Below are 25979 nucleotides of genomic sequence, written 5' to 3' on the forward strand. Positions count from 1 at the left end.
TGCACGTTACTTTACAGCTGTGTCTCGTAAGACTAGGCAAGTCATTCCAAAAAGTAATGCTCGGTTCTGTTTTCTAATATTATAATATCCCGATTATATCAGTAAGCAAATCTTAGCAAGTCTTATCTTTAGAATATTTCACGTCAAGATGACGTGCATGCGTGTATCTTGTGTTGTGTCCATGTGGGTCTTCCAGAACCTTCTGTCGCCTTCCGTAACACTGGTCATATAGGTATAATATCTTCCTTCCGTACTAACAAGGGCTACCAAACCAGGTTGGGTTGCTTGCTGCTCGAAAGCCAATACTCAAGAGGCAAGTGTTGGTTGGAAAAGGAAAGTCTGCTTTATTCAGGAGGCCGGCAACCTGGCGAGAGTGCTGACTCGTGTCCAAGAACCAACTCAAAAGATTCTGCTTGGCCATGAAAGTCTTTTAAGGGTAGAAGGGGAAGCTAGGCGCAGTTAATCGTTTAGAGAGGAGGTCAGAGTCTTTGTCATCCTTCACTGTGTGCAGACTTGCTGACTCCTTGTGGTCTTTCTTTAGATGCTGTCCTGTTCATGCGGTTTGCCCATGAGATGACTGAAGGGGAAGCTGGGGAAAAGATCTAGTCATCCGTTAATTACTTATTCTTCATCTCTAGTTCTTTAAGAAAAGAATCAATTGGTTAGGTAAGGCATTGTGTGATCCAAAGATGTGAAAGGTGTGCTTGGGTCAGAGGCTAGTGAAGCATGGGGTGTAAAGGTTAAGTTAAAATCTTGCTGCTAAAGTGACAGGACAAAGGGCCTCCTACTACCAACACAAGGGAGGAGATAAGTTGCTTTGAGCCATCTCCCCAGGAACTGGCCTGGTGCCTGCCTTATAAACAGGCCCCCAATTAATGACTGTATTATATTTCTTTTTGAAAACTTGTTAGCGTTTTAAAAAACTTAATACATTATGCCCATTTAGATCAAAATACAGAAAGCATAAAAAGGTTGCAATTTGGGTAAATAGCAATAAATAATAAGTGAAATGGTGTTTTGTCACTGTCATGCTGGGAAGTAGCAGCTTCGTTTGTGATTGGACTTATGTAATAAAAATGCATTTCCATTTTATCATGCAGGATGGTTTCCAAACAGACATTTTACCGTTTGAATCTCACAGCAACCTTCCTGATGGTTCAGTTTTCTATCTCTGCTCTAACATACCACCACAACTTAGGTGGCTTGAAACAACACCCATCTGTGATCTCTCAGTTCTGAAGGTCAGAAGGCGGGCAGCCTGGTTGGGTTTCCTGCTTCACATCTCACCAGGTTAAAATCAAAGTGTTCCCAGAGCTGCCCTTTATGATGGCAGCATCAGGGGAGGGTCCGTTCCCTGCTCATTTCAGATGTTGGCAGAAGTCCGCCAACTTGGAGGCTGTCGGGCCACGGTCTCTGTGTTCTCGCCAACTGAAGGTTAAGGGTCGCTCCCAGCTTCTCAAGGTCGTTCCCAGCTTCCTTGACGTATGGCTCCCTTGCTCCATCTTCAAAGCGAGCAAAGTGGTCAAGTTCTTGTCCTGTGGCATCTCTCCAACCCCAGCAATGAAACGTTCTGTGCTTTTAAGGATCCTTGTGAGTACCCTGGGCCCATCTGAATAAACGGGGATAATATCTCCCTGTCCCCCTTTATCGCATATGCAAGGTCCCTTTTTCCAGGTAAGGTAACATATTCACAGCTTCCCAGGATTAGGACATCTCTGGGGGCCCGTTATTCTGCCGACCACACTGATAGACAGTATTGTTATCCCCGGTCTCCTGGTGAGGAAGCCGAGGCCCAGCAGAGTGAGATGACCAACCAGTAGTCCCTCAGTCCGAGTGGCAGCATCCAGCGTGTCTGTGGACACATCTCTGGCCTGACCCCTTCCCAGGTTCAGCCTCCTACATGGAACAAGTTTCCGAGATGCAATGAAATAGGTCTTTCTTAGGTGAGATGATTGTTCCTTTGCATTCAAAGGAGGAGGGATTGTTACCTATCTGCTTCCTAAATATCCAACTTAAGATGTCCCTAGCCATCACACAGGGGCTCAGTGACCTTCTCCGCAGCTGTTGGAGGAGGTAGCTTGAAGATACTGAAGTGACCTGGGCCCTGGCACTCGGCTCAGGCCGTCTTCTCGTGACAGCGTTGCTCATCGCAAGCCCCGTTGTCGGTGGTGCCGCCTCACTGATGCTGAACATGCAGGAGGGGCCGGCACCTCGTGTGGGCGGGACGATGGGCCCGTGGCACTAGGGCTGTGGACGGTCTTCTGAGTGATGGGGAGAATGGCCGATGGGGAAGTCCATCCTAGCCACTGGCCTCCTGCCCTGGGCGTCCTGAGGTTCCTGAGCCCTGAGCAGGCGGCCAGGTGGAGCTCGACTTTGTCTCTCCTTCCTGCTAATCGAGATGTCTGAAGGCAGAGCGGATGGGAGGGCAGCAGAGGTCTGAGGACCAGTGCACAGCCTGCGGGGATCTGATGTCAGGGGCCCGTTTCAGCAGCACAGTCTCACCACACGTTTCAGCTCCTAGGTCACCACGTCACCACACGGTGTCCAGCGTTCAGCCCCCAAGCCCAGGGCAGTTAAGAACCATTAAGTGGCAGAATAGGACGTCCTCAAGCCCCTCCTACCCTGATTTTCTCACCCCCTTCCCAGCATGGCTCTGATTTCTAGCTCTGCAGCCCCCAGAGCCACCACCTTGTGTTTGACCTTGATTTCCGCTGATTCATCCCCTCGTCCTCTTACAGCGCGCTCTCCGCCCCTCTGCTCTGGTCTGGGCTCTCCATCACTGAGGTCCAAAGAAACCAAGCGGGACAAGCGGGCGTCCTCGGAGGGGCCAGGAGCCAGGCTGGGAGCTCGCACTCACTGGCCTTCTCGGCCGCCCCAAGTATAGGTGGTCCAGCTCCCAGCAAGCCCCTCTTCCTCTCCACAGAGGAACAGAACCCAAGGCACCTTCGATGGCCCAGTTCCTCGCTCACTACCAAGGGATCCTCTGTGCAGCTGCTTGCATCTGTGGGCCGTCAGCCTCTGAGAGTGAGGCGGGGCTCAGATGGATGGACTTTGGCCTTGTGCTTGGGTCAGCAGGGACCCGGGAGGAGAGCCCAGACGGCCCTTCATACCTCCTGAGGTGGCACTTATGCCTCCGCTGCCCCCTGCATCAGTATCCCTTCCGCCATCTCCTGCTACCGCCGCACCTGTCTTCTGTCATCCCACAGATGTTTCTAGGTGGCCCCATTCTGGGCGTGGGGAATAGGATGTGGAACAAAGCAGAAAAATTCCCTCTTCCTACAAAGTTTCTGTTTCTGAAAAGGGGAGATAGACAATTAACAAGTAAAATAAACACACCAATACACGATCACAAATGAGATAGCTAGAAAGAGAGAGAAGTGGTGTGTGGGGCAAAGAGCCCACTGGGATGGGGGGCTTCCCTGCGGGGGGTGACGTCCAGGCTGAGACCGGGAGGTGAGGCGCCTCGAGAGCCCAGGAGGGCCTTCCAGCAAAGGCTCAGCTGGTGCAGAGGCCCAGAAGCCAGGTGCAGCCTGACCAGTTCAGCGGTGTGCCGGGGGCTTAGGGGTGAGAGAGGCCAGACTGTTGGTGGTGTGAAGACAACAGTTATTCTAAGAACAGTGGGTCATTGCTGAAGGCGTTTAAGAAGGTGCATTGTTAACTAAGCTGGGGAGTCCTGGGGGAGCTGCTGTGAATTTTCCCCGAGTTCCCTTTTGCATTGGATTGGGGAGGGGCGGTAACATAAGAGTTGAAATTTAGATGGATTAAGTTTGAGAAACCTGCACTGTCGTGCTTCTAGATTGCTTTCTTTTAAGTCATGTTGTTCGTCTCCTCTTACAACCCAACAGTGAGCTCTGGAAGGGGACAGACGACCGTTGTCTGCTCAGAATCTGCCGTTGTCCTCAGATGGACACAGCATGGGGAACTGTAATCCTAGAGCGTACAGATGCGTGGGGCAGAATGGCAATATTTCAGTGAATGAATGAGGCTTTAAGATGATCTGGCTATAGCTACAGTAATCAAAAATGAAAATCTAAAATGTTAGTTGCAAATCTAAGCATTAGTAATCCCACCAGTAGCAACAGCATAAAGAGCTTGAATTCAGAGCATCACACATGACAAAGGTGGTGAGGTCGTGCCTTTTTTTGGTGGGAAGGGAGAACTGGCCTAAAATCGGTAAACCCGTCATGCAGAGAAATACGGTAAGAAGAATCCGTGCGAAAGAGAACCTAACACCGTAACACACAAACAGCTTCAAACTACATTCCACATCTTTCAAAAGCGCTTTTTACCTTAAGATAATGTGTGCCAGTCTGCACACTTTAACAAGTGGTTTGCTGATGTAAATTTTCCATCAGAGAAAAATATCAATGACTCATGAATAAACATTATTGTCATTTACGTAACAACTAAAAGGCCTCAAGCCAGAGACGCCCATTATGGTGCTGCAGTGCCCTCGTTCCTTACTGTGTTATTCTCCAGCTAATTCAATTTTGTCCTCTCTCAGTTCCACAGGGCCCATATCTTCCCGGCTATGGAACTGCTGCACTGATATTAAAGTGGTAATCGAGATTGCCTCTAAATATTCATAGCAATAAGTGACTCTCTCGTGCCCCGTGAGTGCCAGGGCAGCAGCCTGAAGCATTTATTTAGTGCTGGAGAGGGATCCAGTTATTTCGGCGTCCCTTGAATGCAATATTTTATTTAATATTGTTGTTCTGCTTGAAAAATTAGGTCCCTCTGAGTTTCTGGTATCGGTGGTTGAGACTAATGACTTTGGCTCAGAACTGACCATTGTCTTTGAAAGGATAACCTAGAAGTGGTGATGGGAGTGGACTTGGCTCTTGACCCCGCATCTGAGTTTTTCATGCAGTCCCCTTCCTTCTGCAGGCTCGCTGCCACCTTATTTCAACTTCATGGTCAGGTTCAGATTTTTCTAAGTCATTGAAAATGGCTATCCTTTAAGGACAGAGAAACACCAGAGAGACGATATTGTGTATCATTCCATCCATCAGAGGCAAAAAAAAAAATCATAAGCATCCCTGAAAAGTTACATTTATTGACTTGGGATATTTTACACCCATCATGGGTGAAATAATTTAAATTCAACTTTGGGTGAGTTCCCCTTTACACAGATTAAAGAATGACAGCCCAACATTTTGGAGTAAAATGTGAAATAAGATCACTTTTAAGATTCCTTTATTGTTGTTATAATATTGCTCGTAAGTAACAGATAGCAGAGAAAATCATTTACGTTGTCATAGGATATCACTTAAGAGGTTATTGTGACTAAAAATGTTATTAAGAAGAAATAAATAAATAAATAATAAGTAAAGGCAGCCCAATGGATAATACTGAGAAGAAAAGAAAAAACTGTAGCTAATCCAAAGATCACTTTTTAAAAATGTGTTTATATTTCCAGTTAAGTGGGATATGCTGGGCAAGTACATTGTGGGAAACCTCAGAAAGAGCACAGAGCAGCTGAGGGTCCGAGTGATGGGCAGCGGTCTCTGGCCAGAGCCTTACTTTGCAGACCCCTCTGGGCAAACCATTTGGGGGAGCCTGCCCAAACTCACTTCCACGAGGAACTTACAAGGAGTGAGGCCTCAGAAGAAACTAAACCTGCCCTGATCATGGACTTCTAACTTCCAGAACTGTGAGGAAATAAATTTCTGATAGTTAAACTACCCAGTCTGAGATATTTTCTTATGGCAGCCTTAGCAAATGAATACGGGGGGTTTCTAAGATTCTGGTGATATTTTGACTTTTCAGCTGGGTGGTAGGTACCCTGATGATTATTTTATTGTTGTTTTTTAAATTGTACTTATACATTTTATATACTCTTTTGGATATACTTTTGCCAATTAGAAAAATAGAATTATAATGACCGTCAAAACATTTCTAGCCTACTGATAAGCATTTAATTGATTTATTCAGCAAATGCAGTTCTTTAAGCATTCAGTGAAGGACACGGTTTCATTAGGGCAATCAATGTCTCATTTTTAAAAAGGAAGGCTGTATTTAACCAACACTAGTTCATCATCTCCAATGTCTAAAAATCAAAAGAAAATGAAATGAATACATGCTTTTAAACTAAGAAATCTAATGCAATGAGTGGTTTTGAGTTAAAATAGCTCTCTGTTCTTCTCCATTGGTTTCTCCTATACCATTCAGATCTCAAGTAAAATATACAGGTAAAGCTCTTTCTACCACCCTGGGGGAAAATGTATTCATTTGAATATGTTAACATTAGAACGTTCTAACAGCTCCCGTAGGGACTTTATGTAGAATTAGTACCAATGTTCATGTTCAAGCTTAACTGAACTTTTCATGGGGGAAAAAGGGTGCTGCAAATATTTTATTTTTATTCACAAATATAATTGCCAGGATTTATCTTTAAAATAGTGATGTGTAAGAAAAAAACAAAAGTAAATAGTGATGTGTGTGTCCATATCTTAGGCTAACACAATTTGTAATTAAAGTAACTTTTCACGCATATACATAAAACACATACAAATAAACAGACATATTCATACATACGCTCTTTGGACACATCTTGACAGAACATTGAGATGTATTTTTGTTCTAATATTTTATTGTAAGCATAATTAATAATCTTGTTTTTCTAAGATATAATTAATGAGTACAAATTGCAGACCCTGGGGGCTTCCCTGGTGGCGCAGTGGTTGAGAGTCTGCCTGCCGATGCAGGGGACGCGGGTTCGTGCCCCGGTCCGGGAAGATCCCACATGCCGCGGAGCGGCTGGGCCCGTGAGCCATGGCCGCTGAGCCTGCGCGTCCGGAGCCTGTGCTCCGCAACGGGAGAGGCCACAACAGTGAGAGGCCCGCGTAACGCAAAAAAAAAAAAAAAAGCAGACCCTGGAGAGAACATTCTTATGTGTGTTTGTAATTAAATTCAAGTGTCAGAAAATATAGGTAAATTTAGGTAAACGTCCTTGTGACGGACTCGAAAGCAAATCCAAGGCTGAGAAACACTTTTGTATGCTATATTAAAAACAAAAGAAGTGATGTGTGTTTAGGAATAGTGATATTGAATTTAAAAGTTCAGCAAACACTCAGAAACCTGTACAATTGTTACAAACACCAGACAGTATCAAAATATAACAAGTAAAATTGTGGTTTTCACTAGATCACTGATGTTTGTATAGTCATTTGGTAGAATGAATCCATAAAAAACAAGATATGTTTAAACTCAGAAAATATACTTAAGCACCTTATGTATATGGAAATACAACAGTTTAACTCTCAAGCTTAAGTAACCACTTAAAAAATAATATCACCCCAGGGCTTCCCTGGTGGCGCAGTGGTTGAGAGTCCGCCTGCCGATGCAGGGGACGCGGGTTCGAGCCCCGGTCCGGGAAGATCCCACATGCCGCGGAGCGGCTGGGCCCGTGAGCCATGGCCGCTGAGCCTGCGCGTCCGGAGCCTGTGCTCCGCAACGGGAGAGGCCACAGCAGTGAGAGGCCCATGGACCGCAAAAAATAATAATAATATCACCCATCAATTAAAATTGAGAAGAGCTCTCTTAAAGGACATTAAAAAAAAATCCATCTTGGGTTTGTACTTAATTCTATCCCCTGAAGGCACCAATATTAAAAATAGTCTAGGGGCTTCCCTGGTGGCGCACTGGTTGAGAGTCTGCCTGCTAATGCAGGGGACACGGGTTCGAGCCCTGGTTTGGGAGGATCCCACACGCCGCAGAGCAACTAGGCCCGTGAGCCACAACTACTGAGCCTGCGTGTCTGGAGCCTGTGCTCCGCAACAAGAGAGGCCGCAACAGTGAGAGGCCCGCACACCGCGATGAAGAGTGGCCCCGCTTGCCACAACTAGAGAAAGCCCTCGCACAAGAAACGAAGACCCAACACAGCATAAATAAATAAATTAATTAATAAACTCCTACCCCCAACATCTAAAAAAAAAAAAAATAGTCTAGTTCGTGGGCAGCTATTGGATGATGCAGGTTTTAGGTCTTTATTACTGACTCAGGCATGTCCAATGAAGATGGAAATTTCTGTGAACTTGCTGTGAAGATGGAAATGTTCCGCGTCTGGGCTGCCTAGCAGAGGTAACTACTAACTACCTGCTGCTTTAGAGCCTTGAAATGTGTCCAGTGAGACTGATGAACTGATTTTTAATCTTTATTTTATTTTAATTAATTTAAATTTCAATAGCCATATGTATTAGACATAGGAAAGTACAGAGAGCCATTCCAATGGCCTACCTAAAAATAAAGTGAGTAGTGTTTCGTGCTCTGTGACTCTGTCCCAGTTATATGGCATTAGTTAATGCAACTTGTGACATTTTCCCAAAACTCATGTGACCCAACAACTCATGTTGTTGCAGGTTTTGTTTCAATTTTGTTTCCTCTTAACTCATTATTTTAAGGTTGGCTGTTGGAACTTGCAATCCATTTTCTCTTAAAACATAGTAGCGTGTGGTTTGTTAATTCATAGTAGAGCTGAAATGCTGTGTTGTGAAAAAAGTCCCTTGAGCTCTGGAGTTATAATAGTGTCTTTCAAATATGGAATGTTAGAGAACTACGTATAAACGTATTCTTCTATCTCTTATTCAAGCATAAGACCAAACAATCTTACAAAGCAAAGGCAAACAAAACCAATACACTGAAGTCAGCAGCACTGATTTAATGCGGATGATGATGTTTGCACAAGACTGACACGCCACTTGCAGCACCAGGGCAAGGCTACCCGGGAGGTGCAGGTGATCTGGAGTTTGTGCTGCCAGTTTCGTCCTGACCCGTCTCTCCTCCACTGTGCTCTTTATAAGCTACTAAGGAACCTTTATTTCCGCACTGGGCTGTGATGGCATTTGGCCCTTGCTTAGCTTGGCTGCATCATTTGTGAATTAAACCCTCCTCTGCCCTTCTCACATCAGCCTAGATAGTCAGGCTGTCCTGCCCGGCCCCGACCTAAGCACAGCAGCCATGGTGAGCTGGGTCAGGGCGGGCGTGGTCACGCTGGCTGAACTCTCTTTCCACATCATCAGAAGGAAAACACAGCATTCATTTTTTTAAAATAAACATTAAAAATTTTAAGTTCTTTTGGAGAGAAATGCCCCATGGACATGTGAAACCTCCATTTGAACATGCTAGCTGGTGGTGGCGTTGGGGGGAGTTGGAATTGACTGTCCACCCCCAGAATCACTGAGGATGCCCAGGGAAAGGGGAAGCAAACGAAGAGCTTCGTAGAATAACTTTAGGATGGTACATCAATTTTGACTGGGATAAGAACTCTGAATCATTGACTTGGGCTCAGCAAGAGAGAGTGTGGCGTGTTCCACCACCCCGTGGGTTGGTGGGTTTAGGGACACTGCCACATGGCTGCATTCCCAGGGCAGGGCAAGAACCTTGTTGGGATTTCTGGGGCAGAACAAAGAATACAGGTTCCTGCCCCCCACTGACAGCTGGGCACACACAGACTAGGGTTTCCTGGGGCCCAGAGGAGAGGAGGAAGATGGCGTCTGCCTAACAAGAGGGAGAAGAGGTTGGTAGAGTTGTTTGCCCTATTCATTGATTGATTCTCTCCTTCACCAAATACTAATTGAGCTTCTGTTATTTGTCTGGCACCTTCGTGGGTATAATAAACAAGTGGACCCACAAGTCACCACACTGAATTTTAATGAACAGGAAGGGAGTTCTTCCTTACAAGGAGGAAAAGGGCAGGAGACTGGGAGAAATACTAGCTGGGGAGAGGTGGATGTCATTAGACTGGGGAGTGAGGTAAGGCTTCTTTGCATCATTGACGTTTAAGCTGATACCGAGTAGCAGAGTTGGGAGAAAGCATTCCAGGCAGAGGGAACAGCCTGTGCGAAGACTCGGAGCTATGAAGGAGCTTGGTGTGTTTGAGGAGCGGGTGAGGTCAGTGTGGCTTAGAGCTGGGTGAGCGAGGAGAGCAACGCAGGTGGGTGTGGCGGGGCATGAAGGTCAGGCCATACAGGAGCTACAGCCCACATTGAAGAGTTGGCATGTTCACTGCGGAGAACAGTATGGCGTTTTCTCAAAAATCGCTAAAAATAGAACTACCCTGTGATCCAGCAATTCCATTCCTTGTTATATATCCGGAAAAAACAAAAACATGAATTCAAAAAGAGAGATGCACCCCAGTGTTCATAGCATAGCATAGCAGCATTATTTACAAAGCCAAGATATGGAAGCAACCTAAGTGTCCATCAATAGATGAATGGCAAAAGAAGATGTGAGGTATGTATATATGTGTGTATATGTATGTCTGTATATATATACATATATATATACACACACGCACATATGTACGTATGGGGGGGTGTGTGTGTGTGTGTATACACACAATGGAATACTACTCAGCCATAAAAAAGAATGAAAATTTTGTTATTTGCAGCAACAGGGTTGGATTTGAAGGGCATAATGCCAAGTGAAATAAGTCAGACAGAGAAAGACAAATACTGTATGATATCACTTACTTGTGGAATCTAAAAAATACAACAAAATAGTGAATATAACAAAAAAGAGAGCAGACTCACAGATACAGAGAACAAACTAGTGGTTACCAGTGGGGAGAGGGAGGTGGGGAGGGGCAACATAGGGGTAGGGGATTAAGAGGTACAAACTATCAGGTATAAAATAAGCTATGAGGATATATTGTACAACATAGGGAATATAGCCAATATTTTATAATAACTACAAATGGAGTATAACCTTTAAAAATTGTGAATCACTGTACTGTACACCTGTAACATATAATATTGTACTTCAACTATACTTCAATAAATATTTTTTAAAAAGAGTTGGCATATTATCATCAGTGCAACGGAACATCAGTGCAGGCTTGCCATGACCAGGGGTAGGTGGATGAGGTTGAGTTTTTAAAAATATCCTCCCATTGCCATTGGGGGATGAATGGGAGGAAAGCACAGGTCGATGTGGAGGGACCGGGGTAGAAGGGTTTTGCAGCATCCCCATGAGAGATGATTGTGGCTTGATCCAGAGCAAGGTGGAGAGATGCCAGACCCAGACAACAGGAGCTGTGTTTTGGAGGGCGACTCAATAGGACCTCTTCATGGATCAGATGGAGTCGTTGAGGGAGAAGGACTTCAAATTTCTGACATGAGCAGTTGGGGAAATGAAGGTGCCTTCTCTAGAAACAGGGAAACCAAGGAAGGAGTCGATTATGGGAGATGGAAGTTGAGTCAAGAAGGATCCCAAGGGTACATGTGGCCCAAGGAAAGGAGTGCAGAGGCCAGGAATGCAGGTGTGTCAGTACCGTCTGGGAGGGCGATGCGTTTTCCAGACTCTCGTCCTGCTTGTTTTGATCTCCTCCACTCAGGATCTCAGAATGGTCCCGGGAAGAGAATGTATTTTTCTCTCCCTCCATTGACTATGCCTACAGAGCATACTGAGATACCGGCACATCGAAGGGAAATGATTTTCAACTGACTTCTCTTATTTCTCTTTCAGAATCATCCAGGAGTCTTGAATTTTCGAATACAGCTGGAAAGCAAAGAACTGATTGTAAATCTGGAAAGAAACAAGTAAGTCGAGTTAATTCCTGTTTATGACACCATAGGAGAAAGTTACAACGTGGGGACTGGAGAGTGCTGTGTAATTGATGTTGGCATTTAGAGACACAGAACTAAATGAGTAGATTCATAATCCGAATTTGGATGTGAGGTTGGAATTAACTTCAAAAAATGATCCAATGGAAAAATAATTGTATTTTATCACTCTAAAAGAGAACTTTCTAGCTCAGCAGGTTTTTCCTCATAGTTCTGATGTTTCTTTTTTTTTCAGAGCCTGATGTTTCAAGGATAGAATTTAAGCATCCTCTGTTCTGTTCCAATAACAGTGTTCCATAATTAGTTGACTTTTGGCAGTTCCTGGGTTGTATAAGGAGAAACAGTTTCAAATGGGTAGAAGCTCTTTTTTCCTTGGGAAATACCAAGAGTTTATTTTATCTTTCAGACCTTGTCTCCAATGGTATGAAGTATTTATTTTATCTTTTGACTTAAAAATTTGGCCCTTTTTTTTTTGAAAAATTATATATATTTTCAGAAAATGGTATTATATAGTTTTTCCTGTAGCACATGGATGTTATTACATATTTTGTATGCCTTCCCAGGAGAAAACTGTGCCTGGTTCAAGGCACAAGTAAAAATAACTCATATTCTTGTCATCCTTTATACTGCGGCTCTCCCCATGGGTTCCTCAGATCTAAAGGACCCCTACTATTCTAATTGATTAGTACCAGCAAAGAATCGAGCTTTCCTAATAAGCAATCTGTATTTAAAGATATAAGTTCCCAAGTCATGCTTGATTCAAAATTGGAGTTTCTGTCTTCCAGAATTACTGGTCCCTGTTTCTCACGCATCAGTGAAATGCTGATTTTTTGCTGAAATGACAGTGTAGATAAGACGGTTTCACTGACATGAGTTCTGCCGGAGATATTGAGTCACAAAACTCTGACTCAGCATTTCTATGTGAACGAGTCAGATCACTTACTTATACTTACTTTGGTTTGAGGGTCCTGAGCAAATCAGATGAACGGGATCGTGAATGGCCAATTCTAACCTTCAGTATCTGACACCATGGCCAACAGCAATTATTAAAAAATAGGTTTTAAAATGCATATGAATATACATTAAATATGTATTTTATTTTATTTTATTTTTTTTTTTTATTTTTATTTTTTTTAAATATACATTTTAAATGAGTATATGTAACATAGCATGGCCTGCTTCTTGGGGGTCTGCAGCCCGCCTCTGCATTTCTTGCATGTTTCTCCCTCCCCATTAGATGGATTAAAAGCTTTTATGAGCAGTAAATAATGTGTTTTTAGCTTTTCTTGTGACTTGGTGATCTTAAACTAGAGGTTCAGGAATACATCTTGGATAATCAGGGGGCTGAACGGAAACCTGAATATTGCTTTTGATATGTCTCTCTTAGCAAAGTATATATTTTCATGCTCTTTTTTTTTCATGTAAGAATATCATAGGACATTTACATTTTCGTACACTGCTGTTTGTACGTGGTTTTGAAAATATCTCAGTGGACGAAACTTGGTATTCCTTGAAAGAGCAAAAGAAAATCAGGCTTCTGGTGGTGGCGCATTTCCTCGCTGGGGTTTTAGGATTGGCAGCTGGATTTGGGAAGTGTCTTTATTGCGACCGTTCTTATTGTTAGCCTGTTGGAGGAATGTGGTAAAAGGCACGAGTGAGACTGATCCTGGACCTTTACGTGATAGTAGGGCTGCAGGGAGAAGAATGGAAATTGACTTAATAAAAACCTTAAGTTATTTGTTTTCACTCTACAAGGAATATGTGTCCAATGCAAAAAAATTGAAAACTGTAGAGAAAAAAATCAAGAGTCCCCACCCCCAAAAAATGTACCCCTGACACCAAACACAACGTTGGTTGGCATTTTGGTGAATGTGCATATGGATTTTCTTTTCCTTGTAGAAAAGGCTTTGCTTCTTTGGTCTCCCTAGTTGATATTGTAGTCTGTGTGGAATATGATATCCTACTTCTTCATTTAGCTTTATAATGATGTCCTTTTCCGTATACAAATGCATTTCTTCGAGCCCCTCTGGTTCTCTGAGTCTGTAAAGTGAGTTAATAGTCTTATTCATGGTTCCCTCTGAAAATGATTTACCTTCCATTAAGGCGGGTAGTATGGTGCAAGCTAACTACTAGGCAGTGGCTAATTTGTATAAAAGATCATTTTCAAAGGTACCTTAATTTGCTCACTTCCGGTTCTGGGCCTTTCACAAAATAACCTCAAAATTAGAAAAGTTGTAAACTTAAAACTATCTCTTCTTGGTTTATTTCTTTTCCCAACTTCACTGGCAAAGCATGTTTTAGAAAAGTATATGGAGACGGTTTAATGTGTTCCTATAACATTTTATAGCTTTATTTTAATTATCCTACTTATACTCATTGTGGAAATTTCATTCTGTTAAAAATGACATTTTCAAAATTAGAGCATGGTAATATGACTGTTTTAATAATCCACTTCCAATCCATTTCCACCAGTTACTTCAGTATAACACATTTTTGAAGACGGTGACATGTCTGTTCCATAAGCATTTCACTTTTGAAATGATGAATACCAAAAAATTCTACAACTTTATAGGTAGAATGAAATGCTTGTATGCTACTGGTTGTTTGTCAGGCAGAAAAGGTAATCAACCCATCCAAAATTAAAAATTAAAGTAGAATTTTTAATTTGCGTAGCCTTTGGCCCAGTAGATCCAATTGGAGAAGTTATCCAAATGAAGCTATAAGAACCCAAAGATAAGTGGACGAGGAAGCAGGATAAATGTAAATATTTAACAACCAACAGAACAGAGAGCCCGACCAGTCTGAAGGTAACCTGGTCGGTACCCTGCTTCAGAGTCTACGGGGGGAATCAACCCTGTGTTCAAGGATGTTCATTGCAGAAAGTTTTACCTAAAATAGGTCAATAGGAGATCGATTAAATAAGTTATGACTCAGCTATGAAATAATACTACACAGTAGTACATCTAAAGATGATGATGGAGATTTTTATTATTGTAAATAGCATTGATAGTATGACCGGTGTGAACGGCACGTTGGATAGTAGTTTACATGGCGTTCAGTTTTTATCTTAAAATTATACTCACGTACATGTGTGCTCGAAAGATTTGGACATTTACTTTCTTTATTAATGTTTTACAACAAGAAAATATTGCTGTTAAAATTAGGAAAACTTTTTATTTTGAAGGAAAAAAAGCTGCTCTAAAAACTTGAAAATGGTTGTAATGAAGAATGTTGAAGTATTTACTATTCATAAAAAAGAAATGAGTGGCTTCCCGGGTGGCGCAGTGGTTGAGAGTCCGCCTGCTGATGCAGAGGACACGGGTTCGTGCCCCGGTCCGGGAAGATCTCACATGCCGCAGAATGGCTGGGCCAGTGAGCCATGGCCACTGGGCCTGCGCGTCCGGAGCCTGTGCTCCACAACGGGAGAGGCCACGACAGTGAGAGGCCCGTGTACCGCCAAAAAAAAAAAAAAAAAAGAGAATCTTGAAGAGAGAGGATATAGGTATATGTGTAACTGACTTACTTTGCTGTACACCTGAAACTAATACAAGATTGTATAGCAACTGTACTTCAATAAAAAAATTTTTTTAAGTGGTGGATGTTAGGAAGGCCCGCAGCAATTTTCCAAGGGCTAAAAAGCTCTACCCATGGACTATATCCAGAAATCTATTTTAATTAAAAACCTGCTTTTAAATCATAACCAATATAAAGGTGTCTTCAGTGCTTTCAATCATAAAAATCATCATGTAAAGCAAATGCGAAAAGAGAGTCACCTAAGTAACCCCACTCCAAAACTCTTCGTGTGTAAACCAATTCTTCATGAAACAGGGCTGAATTTGTATTACATGGTTGTTTCAGGGAATCTATTTTATTTGCCTTCTAGCATCTCTAATTTGTGCAGAGATCAGATGCTGTTCACTTAAAATCTGTTTGTAGAGCCATAATTGAATGTTTAAAGAAACTCAAAGCTTCCCTGGAGAAGCATTTTTCACGATGTTGCTGTCTGCCTATGGAACTGCGGGAACCAGCTTTACAAGTTCCATAACTCTCCTGGATCCCCATGGATACCCAGGGCATTCCTTAAACAGGTTCTCTGTGCAACTGCATCTTTGATCAAAATGCTTTATTGGACAGGCTGGCCAGCTTAGACATCCGTTTTTCCGGTTTAGGGTAATTAAAACTGATGGCGGTAGATCATTCCCACCGAGCTTTCTGTTTTCAAGCCCTGTCCGTCACTAGTTGAAGGCAATTGCCGGGGGAAGTCCGCGGCCCACTTGATTTATATTTGGGGCGTCTCTGAGCTAGAAGAACTTTGGCATTGACTTTTCTTCTGTCTGGAATAATTCCAGACATCTCTTAGGGGGCCACTCTAATTAATATTCACTCCAGAACAGTTGCAGAAAGGAGCATTTTAAATTTGTCAAACATGGGCATAAATATTTGAGAAGGCATTTGTTGGACAGTATCTCAGAATATCATGATGTAGGGTAGAGAAATGCAGCCAGTGCAGAGGTGGGACCGGGTGGATTAGCAGTTGGCTGAATAACTACCTAGAGGATAGTAATCCGTTGTTCAGGTTGAACCAAATCGTGTTGGACAGCTGGACTGAGACTGCTGTCAGTGGCTGTAGGACGGTGTACAGGACCTCATCCTGGCCCACAATTTTGTCAGCCCATCGCTATGAAGACGTAAAAGGTGTGCTGATCACATTTCTTGGCAACGCAAAGCTGGGAGGGGATAACTGTGCTCTGCGTGGCAGAATCTGGATCATGGAGATTTCAGCAGTTTGGATCAATGGGCCAAAACTAACAAGATGAGATTTAATGGGGATAAATGTAAAGTCCTATTCTTGGGTTAACAAAAAAATAAATATTGTTACGTGCAGAAGGAAATTGACTAGTAGTTCTTGCGAATGAGACATGAAAATTCAATGTGAGCCCCTGAGGCCATGCGGCTGCTGAAAGGTGGCTGCCACTTGGGTGTGCGCAGGTTCCTGAGGTGGGTCCTGGACTGGAGAGGCCACCATTCTGCTGTGCATGACCCCGGTCAGGCCACATGCAGAACCCTGCCCCCTGCGCTGTTTCAAGCACGACGTTTGAAAGCTGCCTGCCACCGTTCTCGCCTCCACTAATGGACTTTCATCACCTCTCCCACCAGCTAGAGATGTCCTCAAGGTCAGGGGGCAGGGTCTTTACTTCCCCCTCCATCCCCTTCCTTGTGGCCTGGCCTGTGGTGGGCATTCTCTGAGCCCTTAGCAAAGAGTGAAGGATGGGACGTGGACGACCTGGATCAGGCCAGGAGTGAGTCAGCAGGAGGTTAAAGGTCTGTCCTGGGTGGTGAGAGAAACTACCTATGCAAGGAGAAAGCTTCTGGAGAGAATGCTGCGGCGGGAGTCAGGAAGCCAGGTTCAGAAACCCAGCTTTGCTTCCAGCAACAAGATGCTTATATTTTCTCTGTTTCCTCATCTGCGAAATGGAATAGACGTCTGTGTACAGTCAGTGCCAAGAGGTTAGAGCTCATGTTCTTTCTGATGATCGGGTTTGAATGATTCAGTGACGTATTCTTGTGGACCCAGTGATATTAGTTATTTCACCCAATTGTATCCTTGGCTTCACTGTAACTGTGTCCTGTTTTAAATGTCCTAAATTAATAGAGATCAGGTTATGACTAATCTGTACCCGTAAGTCTTGACGCTGGTCGAACATCTAATTCTGACAAGAGCTGGAAAGGATTCGTGTGCTAATCCTTTGGGTTCCAGTTGTTGTCATGGTCTTAACTTCACAATCTTGACATCCTCAGGAATTAGAATTTTAAAATCTTTGTTTGTGTGCAGAGTGCTATTTCTTTCCATTTCTACCCGTGCAGAGGAAGCCTCACCTGCCTGTCAGAGCCTCCAGCTTTAATTTGCCTGGTGGTTCTAATTATTGACTAAACTATTGAAGGGAAAACTGTATTATAGAAACTTTACTATCTCATCTTATGTTTTTCTCTCTCAACTTCCCTTCCGCCATTCACAAATCTTATCGGTCTTTATCAATTCAAATGATTCCTAATGTTAATCAACAATAAATCAATGAGACCATTTCTCTTTTTACTTAGTCATTTATCCACAAACATTTTTTTTGAATTTATTTTATTCAAGTATAGTTGATTTACAGTGTGGTGTTAATCTCTATTGTATAGCAAAGTTATTCAGTTATACATATATATGCATTCTTTTTCATATTCTTTTCCATTATGTTTTATCACAGGATATTGAATATAGTTCCCTGTGCTATACAGTAGCGCCTTGTTGTTTATCCACTCTCTATATAATAGTTTGCATCTGCTAAACTCAAACTCCCAATAAATCCCTCCCTCAACCTCCTCCCCCTTGGCAACCACAAGTTTGTTCTCTATGTCTGTGAATCTGTTTTGGTTTCATAGATAAGTTCATTGGTGTCATATTTTAGATTCCACATATGAGTGATATCATATGGTATCTGTTGTTCTCTTTCTGACTTCACTTATACGTTAATCTCTAGTTGTATCCATGTTGCTGCAGATGGCATTATTTCATTCTTTTTTATGGCTGAGTAGTATCTCATTGTATATATGTAGCACATCGTCTTCATCCATTTATCTGTTGATAGACATTTAGATTGTTTCCACGTCCTGACTATTGTAAATAGTGCTGCTATGAACATAGGGGTGCATGTATCGTTTTGAGTTATCGTTTTGTCCGGATACATGCCCAGGAGTGGGATTGCAGGATCATACGGCAGCTCTGTTTTTAGCACAAACATTTATTTCATACCAGACACTACAGTTGGCACTGCTGATAGAGTCATCAACAAGGTAAAGTCCTTGTCCTCTTGGAGGTCAGTCAAGGAGCCCAACGCTACACAGGTCATCACAGGGCCATACTGAATGACAGTGGTGCTGAGAGCTAAAGAAGACAAGCAGGAGGCCCAGCCTGGTTCAGGAAGGAACCATGCAATGAAGCAGCATTTACGCTTTACATGAACAGGGGTGAGCCAGGTAAAGGAGGGCAGAGCGTAGAGGGTTCTAGAGAGAAGGATGTGCATACGGAAAGTTCCCAAAAGCAGAGGAAGGAGCGTTGAAGTGTTTTGGAAATGAAGGTCCGTGTGCTGGTGAGCAAGAGGGAGCTGGGGAGAGAAGAGTGGAAACCAGTCCATGTGGGACCTTGGGCTCCATGATAAGACCTTGTATTTTCTCCTAAGAACCATGGTGCCTCATGGAAGCAAGGCCTGTAAGCAGGGCACTGACTTTCATAGAAAGGAATAGATGAGAATGTTCTGGACAGAGAATGGACAGAAATGGATGGGCAGTCGAATGTATGGTGTAATATGGAAAGGAAGATGTCAGGGATAATTCTTATACATGAAATGCTGGAAGAACAGTGATGCCCTTTGATCAGAAGAGAGAACCCTAGGAAAGGACCAAGAACTTGCCATTTGAGCAGGGGCCAGGGACACAAAGATGTGGATCGTGGTGGCCATGGTCCTCCGGGTCTTGGGGGAAGGTGGACATTTGGGCCTCACAGAATCCACTCTGGAGGTGACTGTGGAGTGTTCTCATGTGGACCTGGCCCCTGGGAACCATGGATGTTTGCAGCAGTGGCTGGGGCTCTGAGCTGGAGAGCATGAGCCTGTGGTGGGTGGAACTTCGCGAGACATTGGCCGTGGCCTCGAGAGCATCTGAATAGCCATCACGGCCTCAGGCAGTGTCACTGCTTCCTGCATTTTCCAGGCAGGAGCCAGGTGGGGCGAGCCTGTGGCCTCTGGGCTCGCTCCCAAGCCCAGTTCTGTGTCCTTCTTATATCTGTCTCCAAGCAGTGGGTATGCCCCTCCACCAGGATCACACACAGACTCTTACTGTCCTTCAAGTCTGGGGCATTTGAGGACCACCTGGGGAGCTTATTCCAAAGACAGATGCCTGGCTCCGCTTCTCTCTATTGAAGCAGCATCCCCAGTGATAGGGCCTGTATTCTGTATTCCTCAAGGAGCTATATTCATGCTTTAATTAGAGAGCCATTGGCCTCACGAAGCTATTTAAATTAATCTTAAAAGATTAAAACTTTAGTTCCTTGGTCACACTAGCCATGGTTCAAGTGCTCTGTAATCCCATTTGGCTATAGGAATGTTTCCATCATGGCAAGAGGGTCTGTTGGACACAGCTGGCCAGCTCCTTCCAGTTTGGGGTCTTGGCTGACGCATGGCCAGTGGGAATGTTCTTTCCTACAGGGAGTCACACACTTCTTCAGGTTGCCTAATTCCTGCAGCTTAATAAGCTTCATCCCTCACTGTAGGGAATCGGGCAGTACCAGAGGGGTCACCTCTACACCTTGAAGAAGGCAGGAAAGGATGGGAGAAAATTCTCTAAGCATGACTGTAGACTCATGGATTTGACGCCAGCTACGCGGACATCAGCGATCTTGTAACTAGACCAAACTCCTTCCGGTTTCAGTTCCAATCTCTCAGCCTGAACATTTAAGATCTTTCTAATTGGGCTAAATTTTGTTCCCTGGATAAGAACTAAATTCCCTTGAGCTTCCCTCCTCACGGCAGTCTTTGAAGTTATACAGACACTGGAAAAGGTCAGAACACTATTTTTAGAGTTTTTGTTCTTCAACCTGACTTAACTTTAAAGAGCCTAAATCAGTTAAGATCAACCTTTTCAAAACGGTGCCCCTCTGGGTGCCAATTTGAGAACGTGGCAGCCTTGAGCACCTTCTGTGAAGTTAGAAGGACTTGAAAAGGGCATTTGATGTGGAAGTGGGTCTCCACGTTTAATTACGTCACTTGTCGTCTTTCACTTCTTGTGCTGTGGGTGTATGATTTGCTGATGAAAACCCTGCTGTGTCCTCGGGGTTCCTCTCCAGAACTGCATCCCAGGTGGATAATAATGGCTGTCCTGACCATTTCCAGATGGTCTCTGGTGGCCTAGGGGAGAGCTGATGCTGGCTTTGTGGTTGTCATTTCACTGTTCCCTTCCCTGCCGGGTGGCCAGGGGTGATTGTGTGCAGGTGCTATACAGGCTGGTGTATTTATGGCAAGTCTCTTGCCTTTTTCTAGTTGTCATGTCCTCAACAGAAAGACCATGATGCTTCTGTTTGTGTGACATAATGACTCTTCATTGATCACATGAGACAATAAATAAAACTAACCCTGAAGAGAGCTTAAAACACTTTGATTACTACATCTAAGTCTCTTTTTAATATATAGTTTCCTGGTTCCTTTTTTTTTTTTTTAATTCTTGCAGTTGACAACTTGTAATCCTTGTGAGTGAAACCAGGTTGCTTGCCCAGTAGAATTTTCCACATTCATGATTTTGCTGACTTCATCCCCATGGTGTCATCTCACCCATTCCTTTGTCCCCTGTGTTTTCTGTTAACCAGTAGTTAGAGCTACAGCCTTGAGCAGATTCAGGTTCTGGTTTTTTTGGCAGGACTACCTTGTGAGGGATGCTGCATCCTTTTCTTGCATCACATCAGTTCTGTGACCTCTGCTTGTCTCTTTTTTGAGATGTTGGATGGATCTCTGGGTTCAGGGATCATTCTAATGCTTCCATTGTAAAGCTCCGCACCAACCTTTAGCTGCCAGAGTCAGTGGCCAGTAACAATGAATGCCTAGATCAGTTCTCTGTTTCGGTCTAGCAAAGGGGGTGATGTTCTTATTCTATTGTTCCTTCATTTGTTAGCTGGAATTCTTCTAGAGAAGAACTTTTCCCCATCAACTCCTGGTTTACCCCGAGGTCCGAGGGGAAAGGCGGGATACTCTTTAGGGAACACCGCTAATCATTGCTCTGCCTTTGCCTGTCGGTAGTCACTGTATTCCCCAAACTTAGCACCTCACTCTTGGGGGTTCATTCCACAGCCTCTTGTTGAGCACCCATATTTGTGACAGACTCCATGAGGGTGCAGAAGTGTGCCTGAGCCTATCCCTGAGCAGCTGCTGGAGTGTAGGTTTCAGCCTAACTCTGAAATCACTCCATTGAGACTCTGATTTTCTTGTCCTTTTAAAATCAAATGCATCTGGGCTTCCCTGGTGGCGCAGTGGTTGGGAGTCCGCCTGCCAGTGCAGGGGACGCGGGTTCAAGCCCTGGTCCGGGAGGATCCCACATGCCGCGGAGCAGCTGAGCCCGTGAGCCACAGCTGCTGAGCCTGTGCTCTGGAGCCCACGAGCCACGGCTGCTGAAGCCCGCGCGCCTGGAGCCCGTGCTTCACGGCAAGAGAGGCCACCGCAGTGAGGGGCCCACGCACCGCAGGGAAGGGTGGCCCCCACTCGCCGTGACTGGAGAGGGCCCACGTGCAGCAACGATTACCCAGCGCAGCCACAAATAAATAAATTTTTAAAAAATCAAATGCGTCCCAGCATCCTGTGTGGAAGCAGATGCTCAGGGGGTAGAATAGGAAAGCAGAATCTGGCCCCAGCATCACTGGCATGAAAACCAGAGGTCTGAATTGGAGTCCAGACATTGCCTGTCCCTTCAAGGGCTGTTTCCATGGCAACAACAACGGCAAATTAAAGCATCTGTTTCCTTGGCAAGCAGATTTAGTCACACTGAAGGAAAATGGCAGTAAATTCCTCAAAGATCTGTGGCCTGAAAAGATGCAGAGGCTAGCCACACGTGTTCAGGTACACCTGAGAAAAGTAGAAAGAGGACGTCTATCTAAAAATGTTAGGAAACAGTCACTTCTTTCCTCTCAATGTGCTGGTGGATTTCACTGTGGGATAAAGTGGATTTAACGTAAGTGGAGAACAAGAGTTTCTTTATTTTTTTATGATTTTCTTCCTTATGAAAAACATGTGGCAGATAGAAGATGATATAAAGCCAACCTCCACAGCAGGGAAATTATTTGGGGAGATGATTTATTTAAGCACAGAGTTGTTTTCACAGCCCTTCTAAGACTACCTCTTCGGTCTCAACTGGCCTAGAGGATTTTATTGGTCAGTTTCTTGGTTTTCTTTGAAAAATCTGACAGGCTCCAGTTGAGATACCCTCTGTGCTATGTTGGCGGCCAAGCAGCACCCATGTGACAAATGTCAATGCTACGGAAGCTCCCTTAGGAGCTCTGGGATATGGTTTTTTTGTTTGTTTCTTCTTTGTTTCTTAGTTTAAATTTTGCCCCTTTTATTTTTACATCATGCAGAAAATTGTTAACTCCATGCATAGACTTTGACTACTAAAGGTCTGTATTTGGACAAACAATTATTGCTCCAGATTCTACCAGTTGCCTACTGAATGCTATTTCTTTCTTTCTTTTTTTTTTAACATCTTTATTTGAGTATAATTGCTTTACAATGGTGTGTCAGTTTCTGCTTTACAACAAAGTGAATCAGTTATACATATACATATGTCCCCATATCTCTTCCCTCTTGCGTCTCCCTCCCTCCCACCCTCCCTATCCCAACCCTCTAGGTGGTCACAGAGCACCAAGCTGATCTCCCTGTGCTAATGCAGCTGCTTCCCACTAGCTATCGGTTTTACATTTGGTAGTGTGTGTATGTACATGCCACTCTCTCACTTTGTCCCAGCTTACACTTCGCCCTCCCCATGTCCTCAAGTCCATTCTCTAGTAGGTCTGCGTCTTTATTCCTGACCTGCCCCTAGGTTCTTCTGACCATTTTTTTTCTTTTTTTTTTTTTTTAGATTCCATATATATGTGTTAATATACGGTATTTGTTTTTCTCTTTCTGACTTACTTCACTCTGTATGACAGACTCTCGTTTCTTTTTATGGCTGAGTAATATTCCATTGTATATATGTGCCGTATCTTCTTTATCCATTCATCTGTTGATGGGCACTTAGGTTGCTGCCACGTCCTGGCTATTGTAAATAAAGCTGCAATGAACAGTTTGGTACATGACTCTTTTTGAATTATGCTTTTCTCAGGGTATATGCCCAGTAGTGGGATTGCTGGGTCATATGGTAGTTCTATTTGTAGTTTTTTAAGGAACCTCCATACTGTTCTCTATAGTGGCTGTATCAATTTACATTCCCACCAACAGTGCAAGAGGGTCCCCTTTTCTCCACACCCTCTCCAGCATTTATTGTTTCTAGATTATTTGATGATGGCCATTCTGACTGGTGTGAGATGATATCTCACTGTAGTTTTGATGTGCATTTCTCTAGTGATTAATGATGTTGAGGATTCTTTCATGTGTTTCTTGGCAAACTGTATATCTTCTTTGGAGAAATGTCTATTTAGGTTTTCTGCCCATTTTTGGATTGGGTTGTTTGTTTTTCTGTTACTGAGCTGCATGAGCTGCTTGTAAATTTTGGAGATTAATCCTTTGTCAGTTGCTTCATTTGCAAATATTTTCTCCCATTCTGAGGGTTGTCTTTTGGTCTTGTTTATGGTTTCCTTTGCTGTGCAAAAACTTTTAAGTTTCATTAGGTCCCATTTGTTTATTTTCATTTTTATTTCCATTTCTCTGGGAGGTGGGTCGAAAAGGAACTTGCTGTGATTTATGTCATAGAGTGTTCTGCCTATGTTTTCCTCTAAGAGTTTGATGGTGTCTGGCCTTACATTTAGGTCTTTAATCCATTTTGAGTTTATTTTTGTGTATGGTGTTAGGGAGTGTTTTAATTTCATTCTTTTACATGTAGCTGTCCAGTTTACCCAGCACCACTTATTGAAGAGGCTGTCTTTTCTCCACTGTATATTCTTGCCTCCTTTATCAAAGATAAGGTGACCATATGTGCGTGGGTTTATCTCTGGGCTTTCTATCCTGTTCCATTGATGTATATTTCTGTTTTTGTGCCACTATGATACTGTCTTGTTTACTGTAGCTTTGTTGTATAGTCTGCAGTCAGGGAGCCTGATTCCTCCAGCTCCGTTTTTCTTTCTCAAGATTGCTTTGGCTATTCGGGGTCTTCTGTGTTTCCATACAAATTGTGAAATTTTTTGTTCTAGTTCTGTGAAAAATGCTAGTGGTAGTTTGATAGGGATTGCATTGAATCTGTAGATTGCTTTGGGTAGTACAGTCATTTTCACAGTGTTGATTCTTCCAATCCAAGAACATGGTATATCTCTCCATCTATTTGTATCATCTTTAATTTCTTTCATCAGTGTCTTATAATTTTCTGCATACAGATCTTTTGTCTCCTTAGGTAGGTTTATTCCTAGATATTTTATTCTTTTTGTTGCAGTGGTAAATGGTAGTGTTTCCTTAATTTCTCTTACAGAATTTTCATTATTAGTGGATAGGAATGCAAGAGCTTTCTGTGCATTAATTTTGTATTCAGCAACTTCACCAAATTCATTGATTAGCTCTAGTAGTTTTCTGGTAGCATCTTTAGGATTCTCTATGTATAGTATCCTGTCATCTGCAAACAGTGACAGCTTTACTTCTTCTTTTCCAATTTGGATTCCTTTTATTTCTTTTTCTTCTCTGATTGCTGTGGCTAAAATTTCCAAGACTGTGTTGAATAATAGTGGTAAGAGTGGGCAACCTTGTCTCGTTCCTGATCTTAGTGGAAATGGTTTCAGTTTTTCACCACTGAGGACAATGTTGGCTGTGGGTTTGTCATATATGGCCTTTATTAGGTTGAGGAAAGTTCCCTCTATGCCTACTTTCTGGAGGGTTATATCATAAATGGATGTTGAATTTTGTCAAAAGCTTTCCCTGCATCTATTGAGATGATCATATGATTTTTCTCCTTCAATTTGTTAATATGGTGTATCCTGTTGATTGATTTGTGTACATTGAAGAATCCTTGCATTCCTGGGATAAACCCCACTTGAACATAGTGTATGATCCTTTTAATGTGCTGTTGGATTCTGTTTGCTAGTATTTTTGCATCTATGTTCATCAGTGATATTGGCCTGTAGTTTTCTGTTTCTGTGACATCTTTGTCTGGTTTTGGTATCAGAGTGATGGTGGCTTTGTAGAATGAGTTTGGTAGTGTTCCTCCCTCTGTTATATTTTAGAAGAATTTGAGAAGGATAAGTGTTAGCTCTTCTCTAAATGTTTGATAGAATTTGCCTGTGAAGCCATCTGGTCCTGGGCTTTTGTTTGTTTGAAGATTTTTAATCACAGTTTCAATTTCAGTGCTTGTGATTTGTGTGTTCATATTTTCTATTACTTCCTGGTTCAGTCTCAGAAGGTTGTGCATTTCTAAGAATTTGTCCATTTCTTCCAGGTTGTCCATTTTATTGGCATATAGTTGCTTGTAGTAATCTCTCATGATCCTTTGTATTTCTGCAGTGTCAGTTGTCACTTCTCCTTTTTCGTTTCTAATTCTATTGATTTGTGTCTTCTCCCTTTTTTTCTTGATAAGTCTGGGTAACGGTTTATCAATTTTGTTAATGTTCTTGAAGAACCAGCTTTTAGTTTTATTGATTTTTGCTATAGTTTCCTTCATTTCTTTTTCATTTATTTCTGATGTGATCTTTATGATTTCTTT

The 25979-nt window shown here is 43.0% G+C and overlaps 1 protein-coding gene across 1 annotated transcript in view; it reads left to right on the forward strand.

The window, feature by feature from the left end:
* Positions 1 to 25979, forward strand: part of ADAM12 (ADAM metallopeptidase domain 12) — a 354171-nt gene that overhangs the window by 66748 nt on the left and 261444 nt on the right. Inside the window, exon 3 of the mRNA XM_060286736.1 lies at positions 11467 to 11540. Coding sequence (XP_060142719.1) covers positions 11467 to 11540 — 74 coding nt within the window. The remainder of the gene's footprint in view (positions 1 to 11466; positions 11541 to 25979) is intronic.

Source organism: Globicephala melas, chromosome 16 (assembly GCF_963455315.2).
Source record: "Globicephala melas chromosome 16, mGloMel1.2, whole genome shotgun sequence".
Classification (NCBI taxonomy): domain Eukaryota; kingdom Metazoa; phylum Chordata; class Mammalia; order Artiodactyla; family Delphinidae; genus Globicephala; species Globicephala melas.